The sequence below is a fragment of the Hipposideros armiger genome, unplaced genomic scaffold, assembly GCF_001890085.2.
Source record: "Hipposideros armiger isolate ML-2016 unplaced genomic scaffold, ASM189008v1 scaffold_279, whole genome shotgun sequence".
NCBI classification, from domain to species: Eukaryota; Metazoa; Chordata; class Mammalia; order Chiroptera; family Hipposideridae; genus Hipposideros; species Hipposideros armiger.
The window spans coordinates 931,044-953,693 of record NW_017731629.1 but is presented as its reverse complement, the minus strand read 5'-3'; the positions used below and the strand labels follow the sequence as shown (position 1 = coordinate 953,693).

Here is a 22,650-nt window from a genome sequence, read left to right as displayed (position 1 = left end):
AGACTGAAGAACAAAACGACAGCAACTTGTCTGTTCCCCTTCCCCCAATTCCCCAGCACTGTTCCCATCCCCGCAGTTCCCCAATAAAAATCTAAAAAAAACAAAAAAAAAAACCAGTGAATGTTTAAATTTAAAAATATTGATTACTGTAAAAGACACATTGCCATTAATTTCCTTCAAAATATTCCCCCTTGCTTCGAACACACTTATTCCATCGCTCTTGCCACTTTCTGAAGCAGTTCTGGAAGTCCTCTTTTGTGAATGTCTTTCATTGTACTGGCGTGGCTGCTTTCATGTCCTGAATCAATTCAAAACATTTACCTTTCATGGTCATTTTGACTTTGAGGAAGAGCCAGAAGTCACACAGTGCCAGATCCAGTGAATAAGGTGGATGAGGACACACTGTAATGTTTTTATTTGACAGAAATTGCCATACCAGAAGCAATGTGTGACATGCTTTTGGCTATTTGTATATCTTCTTTGGAAAAGTACCTGTTTATATTCTTGACCCATTTTTTAAAATTGAGGTAAAATTCACATATAATTAACCATGTTCAAGTGTACAATTAATTGGCATTTAGTACATGCACAGTGTTGTTCAACCATCACCTCTATCTAGTTTCAAAATGTTTTTATCACCCCAAAAGGAAACCCCATACCCATTAAGTAGTCACTCCCCACTCCCCCTACCCCATCTCCTGGCAACCACTTTCTGTTTCTATGGATAACCTATTTTGAAATTTCATACAAATGGAATCATACAATAAGTGACATTTGTGTCTGGCTTCTTTTACTTAGTATAATGTTTCCAAATTCATTTACAGTATAGCATGTATCAGTTCTTCATTCCTGTTTATGCCTAAATAATAATAGTGCATTATATGGATATATTCCATATTTGTTTATACATTCATGAGATGTTGGAAACTTGGGTTATTTCCACCATTTGCTGTACTAGTGTTGCTGTAAACATTCATGTAAGTAATCAAAAGATTTTTTAGCTATTCTGGATCCTGTCATCCCTTGCATTTCCATAAATTTTAGGATCAGCTGTCAATTGTCAATTCCTGCAAAGAAGTCAGCTCTGATTTTAATCACATTGAATTTATAGATCAACATGGGAGGTATTACCATCTTAACAATATTAAGTTATCCAATCCAAGAACATGGACTATTTGTCCATTTATTTTGGTCTTTAATTCCTTTCAACAATGTTTTGTAGTTTTCAAAGTATGCAGTTTGCATTTCTTTTGTTAAATTGCAAATGGTATTTTTTTTACCATTTTAATTGCATTTTCCAATTGTTTTTTATTTGCTAGTAAATAGAAATACAATTGGTTTTAAAATACTGACCTGTATTCTGAAACTATGTTAAATTTACCTATGAGTTCTAATTTCTGTGTAGATTCTTAGGATTTTCTATGTACAATCATGTCATCTATAATTAAAGACTTTAATTCTTTAAAATAAAATCTTTAAAGATTGGAAAGACCTTTTTCTTTCCAATCTTTATGTCTTTTATTTCTTTGTCTTACCAATGGCACTAGCTAGGAATTCTAGTATAATATTGAAAATAAGTGATAAGAAAGCATACAGCCTTTCTCCTATTTGTAGGAGAAAAACAGTCAATATTTCATCAGTAAGTATGATGTAAACTGTGGAGATTTTTTGTAGCCCTACTAGAGTTTTCATAAACGGCCCAAACTCTGATTAAAATTAAGAGACAGTAGCATTTAGTAGAATCTTTGAGACTTATTTAGAAGAAGTTTTCCAGGCATGGAGCAGAAATGCAACTGATGTTACAATAAGCCAAAAGAGGAATTCGTTGTCACTTGTAATAAGAACATCTAGAAATCTATCTGTATCAGGCACAGGAGCATCTGAAGAATCAAAATGTCTTCAGGGTAATATCTCTCTCCATCTCTTAACTCTCTTTTTACACATTAGCTTCAGTCTCAGCAGATCCCTCCACCAAATCATCATTTCATTTGCCAAAGATGTCACCAGCAGCTCCAAACTCATGGTCAACCAAATGACTAACCCTAGCAAAAAGAAAGGACCTAGTTTTTTTTAGTAGCTCCGAAAAAGACTCTCAGAATTGATTATTTGGGCAAATCAGGTCCCATGGCCATCCCCTGAACCCATCACTGTGGCCAAGGGAATGGAGTGCCCTGGTTGATCAGACCCAAGCCATAGACTCATTCCCTTGAAACCAGGGGTTGGGACCAGCCCCACCCAAGTCTGATGGTCTGAGGAGAGGGGTAGTTTCCCAAAGAAAAATCAGAGTATTATTACCAGAAAATAAGGGAATGGGCCCCAGCCAGGTATAAACCACAGCTGCCACAGAAGATCCCTCTGTATTCCAGGTCTAGCACTATCACTGGACCTGTTTGAACTTCAGTTTCCCCATTTGCAGCATGCAGGTGGTGATCCCTGCCCTCGTTGGCCCTGCCTGAAAGGTCTGATGAGGCACTGTACTGGGAAGCTGTGTCTAAACTGTAAAGCACACTGTACATGTAAGGGAAGGGTCACAAGAATGATTACTGAGCAGAGCAGCTATTCTTTTTTATTTTTTTATTATTTTTTATTTTTCTTGTTAGTTTCAGGTGTACAGAACAATGCAATAGTTATCCTTTTCACCCTCACAAAGTAACAACCCCCCTCTCCCCATCTATTGCCCTCCCCCCCCCGATATCATGCTTATCTATTACAATTCCATTGAATCCGTTCCCGCTCTCTACTCCACATCCCGTGACTATATGTATATACAATTATAGTTGACATACAATATTATTCAACATCAGCTTCAGAAACACAGTGCGGTGATCAGGCCTCTACACCGACTATGAAGTGGTCTCCCCCACAAGACATGAGTCCATCTGGCCCCCTAAGAAATATTTACAGCATTATTGATTATATTCCCCAGACTGTCTTTTTCTATCCCTGATATTTTAGTTACCAATTCTGAGCAACCATTTTGACCCATCTGTCCCTCTGTCCTGTTCTGTCTGCCTCACAGAGCACCTGAAGAAGCCACTTGAAGACTACATGGCCCATTACCCCAGCGTGAGGATTCTCCGAACCAAGAAACGGGAAGGGCTGATAAGGACCCGGATGCTGGGCGCCTCAGCAGCAACCGGGGATGTCATCACATTCTTGGACTCACACTGTGAAGCCAATGTCAACTGGCTCCCCCCCTTGCTCGGTAAGGGACCCTCCCAAAACGAGGGAGGTGGCCTGGAATGAGCCAGCCGCCGTAGGCCCCAGCGTTTTGCGGGGAGCTACCCACAGGCGTTCCCTTGCCTGCTTAAGATGCACCCAGCACAGTGCCGTGTGCCTCGAGGGAGTCAGAAGTTCAGGAGTGCTCAGAGACCTTACAAATCCATTCAGCCCCATCCCTTCATTATACAGCGATGGAATGTGTGATTCAGAGAGGGGAAGTGGCCTGCCCAGTGTCATACAGCACACAAGTGTCTAGTGACGTGATTGCCTTCCCTCAGATTACTTCAAGTTTTATTGGAAAGCAAGCCAAGGCTGCCTGTTATTAAGAGCCAAGTTGTGAGAAGACATCATCATATCAACTTAGGACAGTTACCATTCAATGCACTGCTTCTGTGAGCCGGGAAAGGTATAACATTATCCCTAATCCTCAGAAAACCAGACCAAGTCCAAAGTATCCCCTTTTTATGGTAGAAGCAGCTGAAGTTCAGAGATGTGAAGTGACTCACTTGTTCCCCTGGGCCATAAGCATCAAAGTCACCATCTGTCTGGCTCCAGAGACTATCCTCTTTCATGATGCCACACTGCCTCCCTAAATTCATTTCCTCTTCAGAGTTTCTGACAGCTCTCAGGGAAGAGCTAGAGACAGAGGGCAGCGTGATCCAGGCATCATCCACCTTAGCGTTGAGGACGGAAGGGAGACACGAGAATTGGACGCTGGGCAGCAAGGCGCCTCATAGCTGGTTGGTGAAACAGGCCTGAACCCTGAGGAGTTCAGCTTTGATGAAGGTGGTGAGCCAGTGCTGACAGGGGAACATTGAAGAGGAAATGTCCCATTGAGACTGTGAGTCAGGCGAGGAACACGGATGGAGGCAGAGTAGGGAAGTTATTAATCCCGAGAGAAAAGTGAACCCCTCGGAAATGGAGGGCTGTGCTCTCCATAACAGGAAGCTTAGGCAAAGAGGATTGACATGTCAGGCAAACTCAAGCATGCAGCAGAATCACCTAGAAGACTTGTTAAAACACAGAGTCCTGGGCCCCACCCCAGAGTTTCTGATTCCAGCGGTCCAGGGAGGGGCCTGGGAAGCTGCATTTCTCACCAGCTCCCAGGTGATGCCAGTGCTGCTGGTCCAGGGACCACACTTTGAGGAGCACTGGGTAAGCCACCATTCAGGGGTGAGGACAGAAAGCAAAAGACACACAGGTAAATGGGATAACCCAGCAACTTTGTGTTCCAACACAGATCGGCGTGGAACTTTAGTGTTAGATTTTGTGCTTCTGAACCCCAGGGCCCAGAACCCCACTGGGTTAGGAAAAGGTAGAACCCAGGTTTTCTGGTAAGCTGTTGACTTTGTTAAACCAAGAGGTCTGCATCTGCCTCTTGTTACTGCCAGAGAACAAAAAAGAAAAAAAGCCTCACCAAAGATCATCTAATTTATAGACCTGAAGGAACAAGCCATTTGTGGGTCGTTCAGTGACTTGCAGAGAGTGGAGTGGTGGGACAGGAAGTAGAGCTGGTCGTCCACACAGCCCTGAACTCTGTTTCTATGGAAATGCCTGAGAGCAATTTTCATGAGCTACAGACACACATGGAAGAGGCATTTCCCCTCTTTTATTTTCTTTTTCCAATAGAAATGTGAACCAGTGCTGTAGATTTAAAAGTCTGCCCTGCTGATACGATCAGCAGAGAGAGCACATCATGGCTTTGTCTCTGAAACCATTAACACCTCAGTGTATAGCTCACTCTGCCTTCTTTGGAGAGTAGCCATTTCTGGGCCTGAGAAGGATTCAGCCCCCTGAAGGACAGCCACTGTCGATCATCATTTCCTCCCCCATCATCACCATCACCATCGCCATCGCCATCGCCATCACCATCATCAAGGCTCTGCTAGTCTCCTAGTTTTTTAGGCTACTTCCCATTTGAATCTGACAGTTACATGGTGGAGCAGGCAGGCCAGGCATTATTACTCACATCCTGCAAATGAGAAAACTGGGCTTCCAACTCCTGCTCCTGAGCCTCTTGCAGCAACCCTGGTGCCAGAATGTCAGACGTGCTCGTCGCGTGTTCAGCACCTGGGTGCCATCGTCCCACGTGGCCTTCAGAGACCCCCACAAGATAGATGCTGTCTTCCTCCATTCTGTCGGCAAGGAAACCATGGCTCAGAGGCATCAGATAAGCTCTCCCAAGGTTATACTGCTAGTGGGTGACAAAACCAGGGTTCGAACCTGGGCATTCTGTCCCCAAGTGACACAGCACCGAATGCTGCCTCTCTGATGCCGCCCTTTGGCCTCAGACCTCCCACAGTTAGTCAGCGTCCAGCAGAGCACTGTGTCCTCAGCACAGACCCTCCCTGGAAGTGAAATCCCCTGACTGGCCATGAATAATCAAGAAGGGAGGTCTTCTCTGGATCCTTCACTGGAGAAGTGTCCTCAGCCTTGTGAAGACCCCCCGGGGAGCCTGTGCACAAGACTGATCCCAGAGATTCTGATTCAGTGGGCCTGGGATGGGGGCGGCCGTGGGGACATTTAAACACACCCAGGGTGCATCTGGCACTGGTAGCCCCGCATCCGTTCTTGAGGACACACTGATGATAGCATTTCTCAAACTTTTTAGACCATGGGCCAGTTAAAAATACACTGGACATCTCCATCCAGTGCGCACGCACGGACGCCTGCACACAGACACACACACACACACACACACACACACACACACACACACACACACACACATATGTACGGTATGACTGAAACAAGTTTCCTGAAACAGGACCTCTCACCGGGAATGTACCCTGATATTTAGTATTATTTTTTGGTTCATTACTCACACACACACAAAATCAATTTCATGACCCACCTATGGATCGTGTCCTACAGTTTAGAAAAGGGCAAAAATGCTGTTTTCTCTCCTGAGAGAAATATATGTGGTAGCTTGATGACACTTGCGCTCTAGGCCACTGCCGGCCTACTCTGGCCCTACCAGGCTCCCCATTCCAAGTCTTGAGCTTGATTCCTGGCAACCCACCAGGCAACCCAGCTGGGCCCACTTACCCCTCGTCTGCCCCAACAGCTCGCTGGCACCTCTAGAGGAGAACGCTGGAGCTTGGAGACATCAGTTATGTAGCTGGCCCAGGGCCCCTGTCACAGGCACCAGGACTGGGATGGGAGCCCATGCTTAAAGCCTGCGCCCTTCCTTCTCCAGGATTCTCAAGCTCCAGTGTTCAGAGAAGTCACCCAGGGAACACATTAAAAGTGCAAGTAAGCTGCAGAACAGGGCCGTCGTGGTTAGCTGCTCCTCGTCCTCCTCCCTAATGGGTGTCTCTTGGCTCCTTCAGACCGCATTGCTCGGAACCGAAAGACCATCGTGTGCCCGATGATTGATGTGATTGACCACGACGACTTTCGGTACGAGACCCAGGCCGGGGATGCCATGCGGGGCGCCTTTGACTGGGAGATGTACTATAAAAGGATCCCAATCCCTCCAGAGCTGCAGAAAGCTGACCCCAGCGACCCGTTTGAGTAAGTATGAACGATTCAGGCTGGTCCCAGCGGTGACCCAGTGACCCCTCCCCACACACACACAACTTAGGGCTACCACCTCCCCCAAAAGTCCAGTGCATAGGGGTCAGGGCAGATGTCTCCAACAAGAAGCACAGCCCCTCCCAGCTCATGGACCGCCAAGCTAGTCACCTCTTCCTTGTCCACTCTGCACAGTTTGCGGGGATTGCCAGCCGAGAGTGGGTAGAGCCACTCATGCCCTCACCCCCAGCGTGGCCTCCAATGGTCATCGTCACCATCATCTCCATCCTCCCCAGGTGCTCAGTGCCAGGTACTGTGCTGGGCGTCTTACACCCTGATCCTTCTTAACCCCCACAACAGCTATTAAAATTATTACCCAGGTTTTCCAGTGGGGACACCACAGTTCCAAGAGGTTAAGCGACTTGCCCAGGTCACACAGCAAGTGTGAAGTGGCAAGGGCCGGGTGTACACGCACCGTCTGTCTGCCTCGGAAGCCAGTTTTTCCATCACTCTGTTACACTGTCTCGGAGGTGATAGGGAAGTCACTGCTTGTCCCACGGTAGAAGTTTGGGGAGGGGGTATGGACTGGACTTATAACATCCTAGAACAGTGGTTCTCAACCTGTGGGTCGCAACCCCTTTGGGGGTCGAACGACCCTTTCACAGGGGTCGCCTAAGACCATCAGAAAACAAAAAGATACTTACATTGCGATTCATAACTAGCAAAATTACAGTTACAGAGTAGCAATGAAAATAATTTTATGGTTGGGGGACACCACAACTTGAGGAACTGTATTAAGGGGTCGCGGCATTAGGAAGGTTGAGAACCGCTGTCCTAGAATGTCAAAGCTGGAGGGAACCTACAGGTAATGGACTCCGTCCCTTCCAGGCGAGGAGACTGAGGTCTCAGGACAAGGAGGGGCAGGGTCCCCCCGGGGTTCCCAGTGAGTGAGTGGCTGAGCCAGAAACAGCCCGGTCCCTCTCTGGTACTCCAAACTGGAAAGGGGCTTTTCTCGCACAGTGGGCCCGCCATCCCTGCGCTGTCACGTGAGCCGCTCTGGCTCTCCTGCTGGAGATGTCGAGAAGATCTTTGGGTGCAAAGCCAAAGTCCAGGCTCTCCTGCTGGATTCATTTCCTAATTATCGCTGCAGTAATAAATTAGCACAAACTTACTGGCTTCTTAAAACAACATAAGTTTTTTTTCCTTAAGGCTCCGGAGGTCAGAAGTCTGAGATGAGCCTTGCTAGGCTAAACCCTCAGTGTCGGCAGGGCCGCATCCCCTCCAGACGCTCCAGAGGAGAACCCGTTCCCCTGCTTTTTCCAGCTCCTGGAGGCTGCCCGCTTTCTTTGGCTCTCGGCCCCTTCCTCCATCTTCAAAGCCAGCAAGCAGCATAGCAGCTCCGAGCCCCCCAACCTTTCCCCCTGCCCCCATCTCTCCCTCTCCCTGTCTTCTGCTTCCATCATCACATCCCCTCCTCACCCGGACCCTCCTGCCCCCTTCTTTCACTTACAGTGACCCTTGTGGTTTACATTGGGCCCACCGGGGTAATCTCCCCACCTCAGGATCCTTAACTTCATCACACTTGCGAAGCCCCTTTGCTGTGTAAGATAACATAGTCACAGGTTCCGGAATTTAGGACATTGACTTCTTTGGGTGGGGGGGGGCATTATTCTGTCTGCCTCACCTGCCTAACCACAGTTTGGCCCCCACTTCTCTGTGCCCCTCCCTTCCCACCTGAAAAAGGGGGCTCTTGGCAGCTGAGCCATCTTCATGGGCACACTGCATACCCAGGGTTCCTGAAGGGAGCCCCTAATGCTGCGCACCCCAGCAAAGGCTCAGAGGTGGGAGCAGGTGGGCTCCGAGGAAACGGAAGGTGGCCGGGCGATGGAGCAGCCTGAGCTGAGAGTGGAGGGCGCGAGTGGGGCCGCCGTGCTCATTCAGCAGGTCAGACACTCGTGTTCCTCTCCTGACTGCCTATACCCTCAAAATGGCCAAACACTCTAATTAGAGCCCTTCCTGGTCCAGTTCAGAGAGGAAATGACACTTGCCTAAGGTGACGTGTAGCAGAAGCTGGGCCGCTCCAGAAAATGGAATTTTCAGGAAGACCAGAACCCCCTTTATGGTTTGACCCTTTGCCATGAGCCGACTCATAGGCCCTAAGATTTGAAAGGCACATAGCGTGGGTCTGGCCTGTCCATCCTCCTCATTTCAGGAGGAGGAGAGAGTAAATTCAGGTCATGCAATTGGTCAGTAGCAGAGGCCCGGCCAGTTTCCCCCAGGGCCTCAGGCTCCTCACCTGGGTTGTGCTGGGGTTGGCTGCCAGGCCCCTGACAATGGCTCTCAACACTGGCTGCCCATTGGCATCACGTAGTGAGTTTATTTAAAAAACAAAACAAAAATCCACCCAGGCCACCCCCCAGACCAATTACACCAGCGTCTGGGGGTAGGGTCTGGACAGCATTGTTTTCTGAAGCTCCCAGGTAATGCTGATGTGTGGCAAGGTTGACAGCCACTGGCCTGGGTGTTCCGTCAGGGGCTCCCCCTCCTTCGCATCCTCTGATTCCTTCCAGAAGCCTCTCCTCTGTATTGTACTTGGACAGAACCCAGGGGAGAGGCCACTTGAGAAATCCTGGACCTTCTCTGCACACCTCCCCGCGGTGCCAGTGAGCAGGCAATCTGCAGGCCCAGCGTGGGGGATGACGTTTGAAAGACTCGGCTTTGGTAGCCGACCCCGGTTTGAATCACAGCTCATCCACTTACCAGCTGCATGCCCTTGAACAGATTATGTAGTGTTTCTGAATTTCACATTCCTCCATCTGAAATGGGGGCTAGTAATAGGGCTTTGCGAGAGCCGGGGATAATGTCAGTAAAATGAGTGGCACGCACTAGACACTCAGAATTGTTGTTATTATTGTTGCTGAACACAGTAGAAAATAGACCCCGCTAGAGGAGAGGCCTCCCTCTGGAGGCAAGTCCTCAAGCTTCCAAAGTAGCCTGTGTGTTGGGAGGTAACCCCTAAGAAGGCATCTCCTCGGCCCCTGCCCAGCCTTCCACCCAGGCTTGTCTTCGTGTGCCGAGTCTTGGGTTTGATTTCTCATGAAGCATCAAGTCAGAAACACTCTGCCCCTCCGAACAGTGTATGTAAGGCTCCAGCCAGAAAACCAAGCCCGAAACCTTCGGCAGACAAAGGAGTGTTGATAACTAATGACACCTTATTTTCTTATAATCCTGGGTCCAGAAATATACTAGCAAGGTAAGCTAGGAAGTACACCTATACATCAGATGTGTAGGCAGGAAACAGGCTCGAAGACATTAAATCAGCACCATCCAGCAGAAACACGATGCGAGCCACATACGTACTTTTACATTTCCTCGTCACCCCATTTAAAAAAAGGTAAAGAGAAGCAGGTAAAATTCGTTTTTTAACATATTTTACTTAACCCAGTATATCTAAGATGTTCTCATTTTAGCATGTAACCAACACTTTGAAATTATTAATGAGATCTTTTCTATTCTGGACTTCATACTAAGTCTCAGAAATCCGGGGTATAGCTTACACTTCCTAGACGTCTCAACCCAGACTAGCCACGATTCCAGTGTTCAGTAGCCACACGTGGCCAGTGGCAGCTGTAGTGGGCAGCACGGGTCTTGGTGGCTAAACCCTTTGCTTAGGTCACACCGCAGGGAAGGAGAGCTGAGGTCACAGTGAGGGTTTTCCCATTGCTGATCCCCTGTCCTTTTCATTGTTACCTACTTCTTGATTGTCCCTTCCTGACCAGGAGTGTGGGCTGTGGCATTGATTAGAGAGTCAAAACCTGCTTAGTAGCTGTAAAGCCTCGAGCGAGTCACCTGTCTGTACTCTGGTTTCTACATGCGTAAAATGGGGCTGTAATCCTGAGGCCTGCTTCGTGAGGTCAGCGTGAGGAGTGAAGTCGTTTTATTAATAAAGTAGTTCAGTGCAGCACCTGGCGTATTCAAGCCCCCGGTAGCTGGGCGCGGGATCCCGTTTTAAAGGAGTCCCTCCTATGCTGTCAGCGCTCAGCTGCTACAGGAATCTTGGCATGCATGTTCCATGAGCTTGCAGCTCCCAAAGCCAGGAGGGGACGTGGAGGTTGCTGCTGGAACGTGCTTTGATTTGAAGGTTTGGAGTTTTCCAGCGGAGCCAGATGAGGATACGGCCACTCCGAGAGATTTTCACGTACCAGCTACCTGTGGCCTTTTTAGGTGCTGACCCTGAGTGAGGAGCCTCGAGGGATTTGGGCAGGTCGCAGCACGCGTCCCCCTTGGACTTGGCACGATGCCATGATGACTTCCTGTTCCCCATGGCACCCCATAATTTATCATCTGTGTCTTTCCTTTTGTGTTTTCTCCTCCTGCGTGCCTTTCCCTACCCCCAGTCTCCACTTGTCCAAACCCACCTCGAATGCCACCCCTCTGAACACGCTTCCTTGACTTTTGCCCCAGCCTCCCTCCTCACCCCCAAAACCTAGAAGCAGACGCTCCCTCCTTTCACACTCCTGTACACACCACCTGCCTCTGGACCCTTCTGTCTTGGGGTGGCTGCCCCACCACGCTGGTATCTCCTGAAGTCCCAGTCCAACCCTGAGTCACCTCCATATTCTACCAGCACCCAGCACCTGCTTCCCAGCTGGCACTCAGTGAATGAACTAAAGAGAGAATGAATGAGCGGAGTGAATCTTATCCCTGTTTAACTGAAAGATCAGAAACTCTGTCTCCTGTAAACTCTCAGCAGATGAATGTCTGTGCTGACTGAGTACAAACCCTGCAAGGAGCATGTCCGAAAGCAGTTTCCTCCGCTCCATCCCCTAGAGATTGTCTCGTGGTTCTGGGGTAAGGCCCAGGAAACCAAATGTTTTTTTCATCTCTCCAAGACATTCTATAGGATAGGCAGTCTTGGAAAGACCTGATTTGGGCCATTTAACTAGTGGGAGGACTGAGGATACACACACACACACACACACACACACACACACACACACACACACACACACGATACTGCTATGAGCCCCACAGGGAGAAAGTACTATGATTTATTTCACAAGTATTCTTTGGTGTAAACCATGGAAAGGAACTTTGGGTCCAGTTGGTTAAAATGTAGCATTTATGAATGGACATGTAGGCAAGGAAGAATAAACCCTGCGCCCTCACTCAGAGGGTCCTTGGACTCCCTGCTGTGGGCTGAGTTCTCGGAGCAGCGAGGAACACCATCCGGGGTACAGCAGTGTCAGAGGGCACTGGGAGCACGTGGCCGCCAGGCCCGCGTCTTCACACCTCGCTCTTCTCCCCTGACAGGTCTCCCGTGATGGCTGGTGGACTGTTTGCTGTGGATCGGAAGTGGTTCTGGGAGCTGGGCGGGTACGACCCAGGCCTGGAGATCTGGGGAGGGGAGCAGTATGAAATCTCATTCAAGGTGAGCCAGCTCTCCGGAAGCCCCCTTCTCCTCGGCACCTGTCCTGGCAGGCCACCTGCCTAGTGTCTGTCTGAGCCTGGAAAGGCTGGAGGCCTCAGGGTTCTGCAGCCCCTGGGCCCTTATGGTAAAGAAGGCATATTCTCCCTTTATTTGTGGGAGTCTGTCTTGACCTCAGAGGAAGAACAGGTCCCTCTGAGGGGAAGGTTAGCCTGTCCTGGGCCTTTGTGGTCAGCCAGGGCTTGCTTGTCACATCCCCAGAACCTCTGGTAAGGTATTTCCACCCACCTACCCTTATACCCACGTACACAAGGGATGGCCAGTGGCACAATCACTGGGCCAGGCCCTGTGAAAACACAACTCTGAGTCAGGCATCAGCTTTTAATGCGAAGGACCATTGTCACACACAGCAAGTAAGAACTTCAGCGCTGGAGTCAGATTGCCTAAGTCGGGTCCTAGTTCTGCCACTTCCTACCAGCTGTGTGACCTTAGACGAGGAATCCTCACCTCGCTGAGACTCAATTTCTCCTTCCACAGAGTGGATTTAGTGATACTTTAATCCTCACGGGGTTATTGCGAGGATTAAACGAGACTATGCTTGTTAGGTGCTTCTTAATAAGTATCTTAAAAGATTATTTTTATTATCCACATCCTTACTGTCTTTCTGTACTGGTTGAGCAGTTCAGAACTGGGAACATGAATTTTTGATTAGCAAGAAAACAACCCAGAATTCTATTGAAACATTATTTTGGTGTAAAAAGCAGCCTCTGTTTTGCCTCCAGAGTTCTGAAGTTGTCTCCCATAAGGGGACCGGCCCCCTAAATAAAACTAATATTAACGTCCAGGGGTGATATTCAAAACATTTAACAACTCTGATGACACAAGCACCAACCAGTCAGAGCGATGCCAGCTGTTCACAGATGTGCATCCGTGCTGGTGTGTCACAGCTGGATTTCAGCCCCGAGCAGAGCCAGCAGTACCCTGTTGGCTTATTTAATCTGCACAACAACCCTAGGAGGGTGGTGTCATTGTTATACCCATTTCACAGGGAGGCAGGTGGGGCTCCAACCAAAGTCCCACACAGTTAGAAGTAACAGAACCGGGACCTGAACCCAGGTCTGCCAGACTGCAAAGCCTGTGCTGACTCATCGTGTTTGTAAACCTCAGGAGCGATGTGAGAGAAGAACGCTTGAGAGGAAAACTAGCCTGAGAAAATAGCTGCAATCTCTCACCTTATCTTCTCGGTGATTGTCCCTTCCTGGTGTTATTCTTAATTTACTGGAATATTCTGCAGCTGCTCAGTGAAGTGAATGAATAACAGCCTAAGTCAAAAACAGCAAATAGATTTTCTCTCCCAGCCAACTCTGATCCATTGGTAGGGGCTGCCCCAGTTTTGTGTTGATATGTATTCTGAGGTTGCATCCAAGCTTATCAGAAAAAGGGTGGTGATTGATTAGTGATGTCTGCCATGGGTGCAGGTTTGGAAAGTGATGGCATATATGTCATTTATTTAGCATCCCTAGCCCATGCAATCTGTTTTTTTCCAAGTGTCACATTGTTATGGGTACACTGAAATCACACATAAGGAATCAGAAGAGTTTTTACTTTGCAGTTCCTCTATCATCAATTAGACAAACTTGATTTATGAAGTTTTCTGCCAAGTTTGTTCCCAGAAATGGGCACCTATGTTCTGAGTTCTTACCAGAATGTAAACTTCATTAAGGTAGGGATCTTTGTGTGTTTCACTTACTGCTGTATCATAAGTACCGGAAGGACTGTCTGACCCAGAGAAGACACTTAATAAATATTTGTTGGTTGAATATGCAGAGCAAGTGTGTCGCTGGCCGGAACCAGTCTCTGGTCAAGAAGCCCTCCTTCAGAAACTCGTTTGAGAATAGTGAATGGAGAAGGATTTGCACAAAAGAATTCCTAAACCCAAAATGATTTCACTCTGCGTATTTCAAAGACCCATCTAATGATGCTCATCAGGCAATTACGGCCCCACAAATAGCATTTTTCTCCACAGTTTACTTACAAAAGACTTGGTAATGAAGCCATCTTAGAAATCTCTCATCTGGGAGGGAGAAGGAGACTGGCTCCTATTTCCACCTGATCCAATTACATCCCTCACTCTCGAGGGGAAAGGAGGCAGTATAATGAAGAGGCTCTGGGTCTGGAAGGGTCTCCCTTAGCTTTCTCTCTTCTGGCTTTAAGAGAGTAAGTTCCTGGAGCCCGTGACAGCCCATCTGCCAGTGCATTGTCTCCCAGGCTTTCCTGGACAGCATGCCACAGCGCCGAGGGGACAGGAGAGCCCATTCATCTGCTGGTGACGCCTCCCTGAAACACCAGGTGTTCTATTTCAGCCAGAGCAGGGCATTTACGAAGGGCCAAGTTCCCTCTGATTTATCTCTGCTAAGATCCCTTTTCTTCTTAGTGACAGAGAAAAGACACTGTCTGAAAGGCTGTGTATTTTCAGAAATTAAGATAAATTGATACGTGCCATCAGGACCGATGGATTAATAATTTGGCTCCAATTCCAGACTAGGCCATCTATCCTGATGAGAAAACCCCAGAAAAGATGTTCTAAAGACACTGAAATTTCCAGAAGAGTCACTGACTCTTTTTTTCCCCCTCTTTCTCATTCTCTCTCTCTTAGCCAGCATAGATTTTGTTCCAAAACGCAGTCACACTACCAGAGTTCCCCTGCTTGATGATTAGAGCCTTCCCAGTTCTGGTGGCTTAACTCCATACCTGGCCTGCACCTACCTCCATGAGCTGACACCTGCTCGTCTCCACCCTTCCCCTTGCCCTCTTATCCCATTGCATCAGCCTGGACTCTTGGTTACAGGTGACCAAAATCCTAGTCACCCTGATTTAAGTGAAAACTCAGAATTGATTGGCCCACACAACAGAAATGCCAGGGTAGGCCCTCCAGGCCTGGCTGGACCCAGTGACTAACCCATTTCATCCATTCTCCATCTCTCTCAGTCCCGTGGCTCTGCTTTCATGTGGGTTGGCCTCCTGCTCAGGCAGACTTTCTCTCTGCAGAAATACCCAGCTGCCCATTGGAAAGAGAGTCTCTGTCTCCCATCATTCCTGTAGAAGTCCCCAAGTTGAATCTCATTGACCTGCTGGTCCCTTGCCCTATCCCTGAGCAACATTCTCAGTGGTCAGCTGCAGTCACATGCTCATCCTGGAACCAGGAAGATGGGCATGGGCTAGTTCCCCAAAGGAAAGTCTAGTCACTATATCCAGAAATGGGCATGGATAGGGAGCAGGTTACCCATAGATGTCCACTTCGCCCGGCCATACAGAACTGTTCACGAGGCCCAGGCTCACATGGTAGGCCATCTTTGGAGGCTCCAACTTTTCACTCTTCCTGAAATGCCTTTCCTTAGTCTGGCCAACCCACACTCATTTTTCTGAGCTCAGCTGATAGAAATGGCATCCTCTCAGCCTTACCTGTGCTCCCTGTACTGATTAAGGGTCACACCAGCATCATTGCCAGCGTGGCTTTGAATACCGCAAGTTGACATGACCCAAGGGCTGGTCTGCCTTTCCCACTGGACACTGAGCCCCCTCGAGGCAAGGAGCAGGTCTTGTTCCATCTCTATACCCCAGTGTCTGGCCCATAATAGGTATTTTAAATAACTGTTAGTAACATTAATTCCTGTCCGATAAGACTTCCTTCACCGTGCTCTTCCCAGACTTCCATCACCATCCCTGGGTACTGGTGGTGTGTTGGGAAAGGCACCCGGTGAGAAGGCAGGGCGCTGGCCTCTCATCTCTGCTCTCCAGCCATCTGGGGACCCTGGACCAGTCGCTTGACCTCTTAGGCCCTCACATCCCAGATGGTGTTGATGTATTTTTCCTTTGTACCCCATGAGGTAGGATCTAATAAGATGCCCTGGGGAAAGCCCTTTGACTTGCACAGGTGCAAGAGTAGTTTAGAGGTGGCATGGGAAGGGAGCAGAAAGGGGACTGCACAGTGTCCCCAGGAGGCCAGGTTAGGATACCTTTAACTCTGAGATCCAACAGAAGAAGTATCCACAGGACATGGCTGAGCTGGTATAAGGAAGACGTGAGCTCTGGGCAATGTAAGTGGTATCTCTTTTGTTATAGAGGTTTGGCCAAATCTGTTACATTTCTCAGCAAGCACATTCTTTGACCCAAAATTCCATACCCAGGAGTTTATTCAAGAGACAGCCATGTAAACAAGCAAAGATTTAGGTAGAAGCTATTTATTGAAGCATTATTTATAATAGGGGATGATTGAAAATGACCCAAATGTATGTCCTTCGGGAATCAATAAGTTAGAGCACACCCCAACAATAGAATATTATTCAGACGGTGACTTAACAATGGCTCAACTTTTAAGATGGTGCGAACGCAATTAGCATTCAGTAGAAACCGTACTTAATTCTGAATGTTGACCTTTCCCCGGGCCTGATATGCCGTCCGATACTCTCCCGTGATGCTGGGCAGTGGCAGCGAGCCACCGTTCCCAGGCAGCCACGCAATTGCAAGGGTAAACTGCAGACACTCTACAGGGCATTCTTTGTGGTAGGTGATTTAGTCCAACTACAGGGTAAAGTCAGTGTTCTGAGCACGTTTAAGGTAGGCTAGGCTAACCACAATATATGGCTGCCCCTTTCTACTAGTGGGTTTCTATAACATTGAATGTGTTCATCGTAAGTACCTATCATTTCTATAATAAAAAAAAAATTAAGATTATTTGTTAACCAAGAAGAAGGGGAAATGTTAGTTTTTCGGCTCTCCAGGCCTACCCCCTCCCCGTGTGGATCCCAACAGTTCAGGCCATTTGCAGGTTTAGGGCTAAGATTCCCAGCAAGGCAGGCTTACAGAAAAGGGCGTCTAGGGAGAGACTGAGCCCCCTGAGTGCGCGTCTGCAGGGTTGGCTCCAGAAGGCAGAGGTGTGGGCCACCGCCCTCGGACAGATGGAGATGGCCGGAGGGCGCCGTGCTGCGTGCTTGTGAGAGCAAGATACTGATGGAAAGCCATGTGAGGGGACGAGAGACAGCCATGTTTCATCTGAGAGGGAGGCCCGTCACATCCGAGTAGACGCAGGAGGCCTCAGGGCAAGTGGGGTTTGCGTTGTTTGACACAGACTGCCTTGGGAAGATTTTTTAGAAGAAAACTCTCAGATTTTCTTTTGTAAAACTCACAGCATCTTCAGGATTCAGTGAAATCGGGTGTGTGAAAAGAAGGTGGGACACCCCAGAATCTGATCAAGAATCTGACGTGATCTGATGCCCTAAGTGGTTAGGTGACAGGACCAGGGTCTCTCAGCTAGAAGGGGGCAGAGCCAGGACTAAATCCTAGGTGTCCTGACGCTAAGCCCAGGGCTCATCTCTTTCCACCCGGTGGGAGGGGTGGAGAAAAGGCGGGCCCTGCCTAGAGAGAGACCACTGTTACAGGTAGACCTGAGATGTCTGGACCAGCACTGAAGGGGGTTAAGTTGCCACACAGGAGGGAGAAATGATTCCCAAAGACCAGCCCAAGGGGCAGAGGGCCATCCAGGGCCATCATCCAAGCACCTGCATAGCACCTTCCCTTCGCTTCCACTGCCCCTCCCAGCTCCCTCAGGCTCAGACCAGATGCAGTGTGGCTGCCGGGAACCTGGTGAGCCTTCCTTCACTAGGTCATCCAAGGATGCTGGGAACACGCTCCGCTGCATACAGCATTTTGCTCCCAGCCACATATGCCCAGACTTCCCAAGAGTCGTCTGCCGGGAACAGGGAAGGCATTCTCCTGGTGACTCTCAACAAGCCATTTGAAATTCTATGAGCGTCTCTGTCCGTGGGAGCCTGCCTCTGCCACCATTCCTCCAAGAAGATGGCTCAAAGGCCCGAGGGTCGCCAGTCCTACATCACTCCCTAACTAGCACGCGCCTGTCTCTTCGTGCCTCAGTCCTTCATCACTAAGAAATGGAGATAATAACCTCTTCGAAGGTTTGTTGTTAGAACTAAGTGGGATAAAATGTATTTGTCCTGGACCCAGGCGAAGAGGAGGTACTTAGTAAGTGGTAGCTGTCCTCATGAGAACCCTCATGTAAGACTGAACAGCACAGGATTCCATGCCTCAGAATAAGCCCACCTGGGTCCTGGTGCCGGCTCCATTAACTAGTTATTGTGTGACCTTGGGAAAGTGACTTAACCTCTCTGGACTTAATTTCTTCATCTGTACAATGGGGATAGAATAATTCCTCTCTACATAGCGTGGGTGTGAGCATGGTATTAGTTAAACTGTGAAACCTTAGCTCAGTACCTGCTCCATAATAGATGATGGATAAATGGTAGCTGTGAATGGTGGTGGTATTGTGATTGATGTGATCAGACTGCAGCTGCAGGAAGACAGGCGTGGAAAGAGCTTCGAAGCTGGCAAGACAGAGGCCAAAGAACTTGGCACCAGGCCCAGCTCTGGAATGAAGTCTCAGTGAGACCTTGGACATCTCACCTGTCCTTTCTGCTGAACCTTGATCTCATCTACAAGGGGACTAATAACCCCAAACTCACAGGGGTGTCTGGAGACACAGTGTGGCTGGCAGGCACCATTATCCTCTGTCACTATTCCAGTATGCACTGGTTCTCAAAGTGTGGCCCCCAGACCAGCTGTGTCAGCAGCGCGTGGGAACTGGTTAGAAATGCAAAGTCTCAGGCCCCACTGTAGACCCACTGAGTCAGACACTCTGGGGGTAGGATCCAGTGGTCTTGTGTTTTAACAAGCTCTCTAGGTTATTCTGATGCTCACCCTACATTGAAAACCATGGCTGAATGAATAGGTGGAGTCCTGTATGGAGAGGATTCTCGGGCTTGAGTGTGGAAGGACAGAGTAAATGGGTAGGTTGGCCAGCAGGTCCTGACACCTTACCCAGCTTTTAAGGCTGTGTATCATGGGCTCATAGGTCTACCCGGGGCAGCCAGTTTCTATTCCATTTTTTTCCAAGAGGATTTTAGAGCAAGGCTGACCCACGGTGAGGCTATGTGTGAATGAATGAATGAATGAATGGGCTGCATTGTTCATGGAGAGAAAAGCGCATGTGCCCAATGGAACAGAAAAGTGAGTGCATTGCAACTGGTTCTCAGCAGCAGCCACACATGGAGTCCATGGGCTGTGGAGAGGGTCGGGGTAATCGAAACAGGTGACAGAGGACCTTTATTGCAAGCCAAGGATGAGCCCCCTCGTTCTGCAGGCAATGCAAGTGCTGATGGCATTCTTTATGGAGGACCACGATAGGGTCAGGGCCAGGCTTTAGAAAGACTAAGCCAGGAAGTTGCGGTCTCCCTGGAGGCCTCAGATCTGCCTGGTTCTTGGGGCCCAGCTCAGATTCCACGCTGGGCTCTGCCGTTTGTGAGCCGAGGAGCCCTGGGGAAGGCACGTGCCCTCCTGGGCCTCGGTTTCCTCACATGAAACAGCAGGATAGCGCCTCCCTCCCTGGGTGGTTGTGAGAGTGCTCCATTTCCAAATACGAGTCAAAACCTACAACTTTATTAAACTCATTTCTTAAAGAAAAAAAAAACCCTAATGTAAGGCAACCGCCCCCATATTTTGCCCAAGTTGACTAAACACCTAAAGGTATTGTTGAAATAGTCAAATACTAATTTATTAAGTTAGGTACACATATGATTTAAACCATATTATACAAAATAATATATTAATTTAGATTAATTTATATTAATTAATCTTGTTCAAAACAAACTAACATATTCATAATAATAGGAACTTCCGGAGGCCATGAACCTAACGCCATTCCTTTTCTGAGGGGAACTGTGTGGCACACATAGTAATGACAGCTGCCGTGTGTCCAGGTAACACCATACGGATTGCTCCCAGTCCTCTGTGCTTCAGAATTACCTCATTTCAGCCCCATCACAACCCTAAGAAGTAGGTACAATAATTCATCCCATTTTGCAGACGAGGAAACTGAGGCCTTCAGATTCACAAAACTTGCTTAGGAGCTTGGATTGGACCTCCGTTCCGTCTAATTCCAGAACCGAGCTCATAACTGCTACCCTGTGTTCCTCCTAAGCACACAGATAATGTGGAATAATCAGTGGCAATTATTATCATATTATTTCCCCAAAGTGCAACTGAATAGGGTTTGAACTCCAGAGGGGTCCTCAGCCAAAATACCAACAGCAGAAGACGTGGCTGGCTGCTGTCTTCTCCCTGGCAGCCGTGGGCAGGGAGGATGACCGTCCCATCCCTGGCTGGTTTCCAGGCAGCCATTTTCTTGACACAGAGAGGTTTCACCCCAGCCCCTGGCCACCCATGTTTTCTTCCTTGGGACCGGCCCTTCCGCCACGCTCTCTCCGGGTCCCATTGTGTTTTCCTGATGTACATCACTACTCGTCTCTTTCCTCCTCAGTTTAGGAGATAAGAGCAAGTAATTGTCTTTTATAGACACTGTAATGAAGCCTGTCATCACACAAAAGAAGGTTGCTAATAAAATAAATCAAAGCAGCAATGAAAATGAATGGGAGCAAGCTTTTACAATTAGATGTACTTGTCTGGTGGCAGGGTGCTTCCCGTGAGAAGACTGTTCTGCGGGGTGGGGAAGGCACCGAGAACTGAGCTGACAGGGAATGTGAAAACCCCTTATGGTGGAACAAGGCCCCCAGAGCCAGGTGGGGATGGGGTGGGGGCTGGGACGAGGCAGGACAGGGAGGGAGGCAAGAAAGCTGAATGCAGAGAGGGACTGCCAAAATGTTATCTCAGTGGCCTGTGTTTGTCCCCAGCCAAATAACGTGTCTCCTGCCAGCACTGTGGCACCCCTGTCTCTGCCTTCAGCTGGACTCTTCTGCTGGTGTGGTCCTTGGGGGAGAGGAGAACGCTCTTGGGCCGGGCCCCAAGCAGCGCCCCATGACTTGGCCCTACCTCACTTGCTCCTGTCATTCTCCTGGTCAATTGCAGGTGCCTCCAGCAAGTCAGTTAGAAACACTTCCTCCTCTCTCTGAGCCTCAGTTTCTGCATTTGGGAAATTGGGCCATAGGATAAAAAAACATGATGGGGTTGGGCCAAGGGACAAACACTGTATAATTTCAAGGTGGTGGCATTTCTCATCCTTTTGCAAGTAGAAATAGATGAACATTAATCAGGGTTGCTATGACCAGGCATCAAGCTAAACGCTTTTCACAGGCTGTCTTCTGCCACCTCAGCAGCTTGCAAGGCAGCAGTGACTGTCATCCCCAGGTCACAGATGAGAAGAGGGCGGCTCCCCAGGTGAATGCCTTGCATGAGGTCACACAGCTGCATGAGGTGGCGTGGGGACTGGAGAGCGGTGTGTACTCGTCACCCCCATGCCATGGTTGAGTGGCTGCTGCCTCAGCTGTGAAGGAGGTGGGGGAGGGCCCCAAAGGTGCACAGGTAGGGGACCTGGGCCATGAGGAGAACCACAGGACCTGGGATCCAGGACCAGCTCTGACCGGCTCCCCAGCCCAGGGAAAGTCCATGACACCATTCTCTGCCTCCAGCTTTTATGTCCCTGCAAGGAGCGCCCCCTCCAGACTTGGGATCCTGCCAGCTAACCAGTGAACACCATGGGAGGTGCTGACTGCTGTGTAAGATGCATTCTGGGTCGCAGAAGGAGTTCTGAAAAGGGGTGTGCCCCACGCTGGGCCCTCCTCAGGCTGCTCAGGGGCTGCCAAGGGACTCAGGAGCTGGCAACAGCTTTAGCGGAACAGGTGTCTGTCTCTCTGAAGGCAGTTCACATTCTGAGTCAGCCGTCAGTGAATCATGTGCAGGGCAGGGATGCCATGGAGTAAACCCATCATCCAAAGCCAGAACTCCCCTGGGTTCCAGACAGCCCAGGAATCAGAGAGCGTTTTGGATGCTTCAAAGCTCTCAGCAGTTCAAGGTCACCTTGGTCCCTCAGGAAACTTCAGGCTGATGGCCATCGTGGTCAGGACCAAAGAAACCTGAGGTCACGGCAAAGAGAAGGATTTGGAAATTGATCATCTGTCTGCATTAAGGAAAGTTCCTTGCCAGGCAGAGCTAGAGGCGCATCCTCGTTAGCTAATGCGAGTTTAATATGGACTTGAGAGCTGGACGCCAGCCTAGCCAACTGCCCAAGAGACATTCAAAAATAGAGCGGGGTAAGGTGTCCCCAACCTGCTCAGCACCGCTCCACCTCCCAAAAAGCAGGGGCAGCCCAGCAGCGTCCTGGGCAATATCCGCCAGACAAAAGCATCACTTCCACATCAATCACTTTGTATAAAAGAAGAGTTATTGTTATGGGATCCTGGCGCCTGATCAATATCTCCTGCTTTGAAAATAAACTTCTTGGCTTGGCCTTGACATTAATCTACCATCAGGAGCCCATTATCTTGAGACCAATGTTCTGTTCTATTGACTTGCTTGATTTTTTTTTTCTCCCCCAAGATCAGAATATAATTGCATTTCTCCAGGCAGCACTTCCACTAATTGCAGCCCCATACATGCACATCCCCTTGCGGGAAGCTCAG

General features: G+C 48.8%; 1 protein-coding gene across 1 annotated transcript in view; it reads left to right on the top strand.

Annotated features, from left to right (window-relative positions):
• GALNT10 (polypeptide N-acetylgalactosaminyltransferase 10) overlaps window positions 1-22,650 on the top strand; it is a 191,498-nt gene that overhangs the window by 153,340 nt on the left and 15,508 nt on the right. The window contains exons 5-7 of the mRNA XM_019657741.1: window positions 3,020-3,205; window positions 6,555-6,738; window positions 12,052-12,169. Coding sequence (XP_019513286.1) covers window positions 3,020-3,205; window positions 6,555-6,738; window positions 12,052-12,169 — 488 coding nt within the window. The remainder of the gene's footprint in view (window positions 1-3,019; window positions 3,206-6,554; window positions 6,739-12,051; window positions 12,170-22,650) is intronic.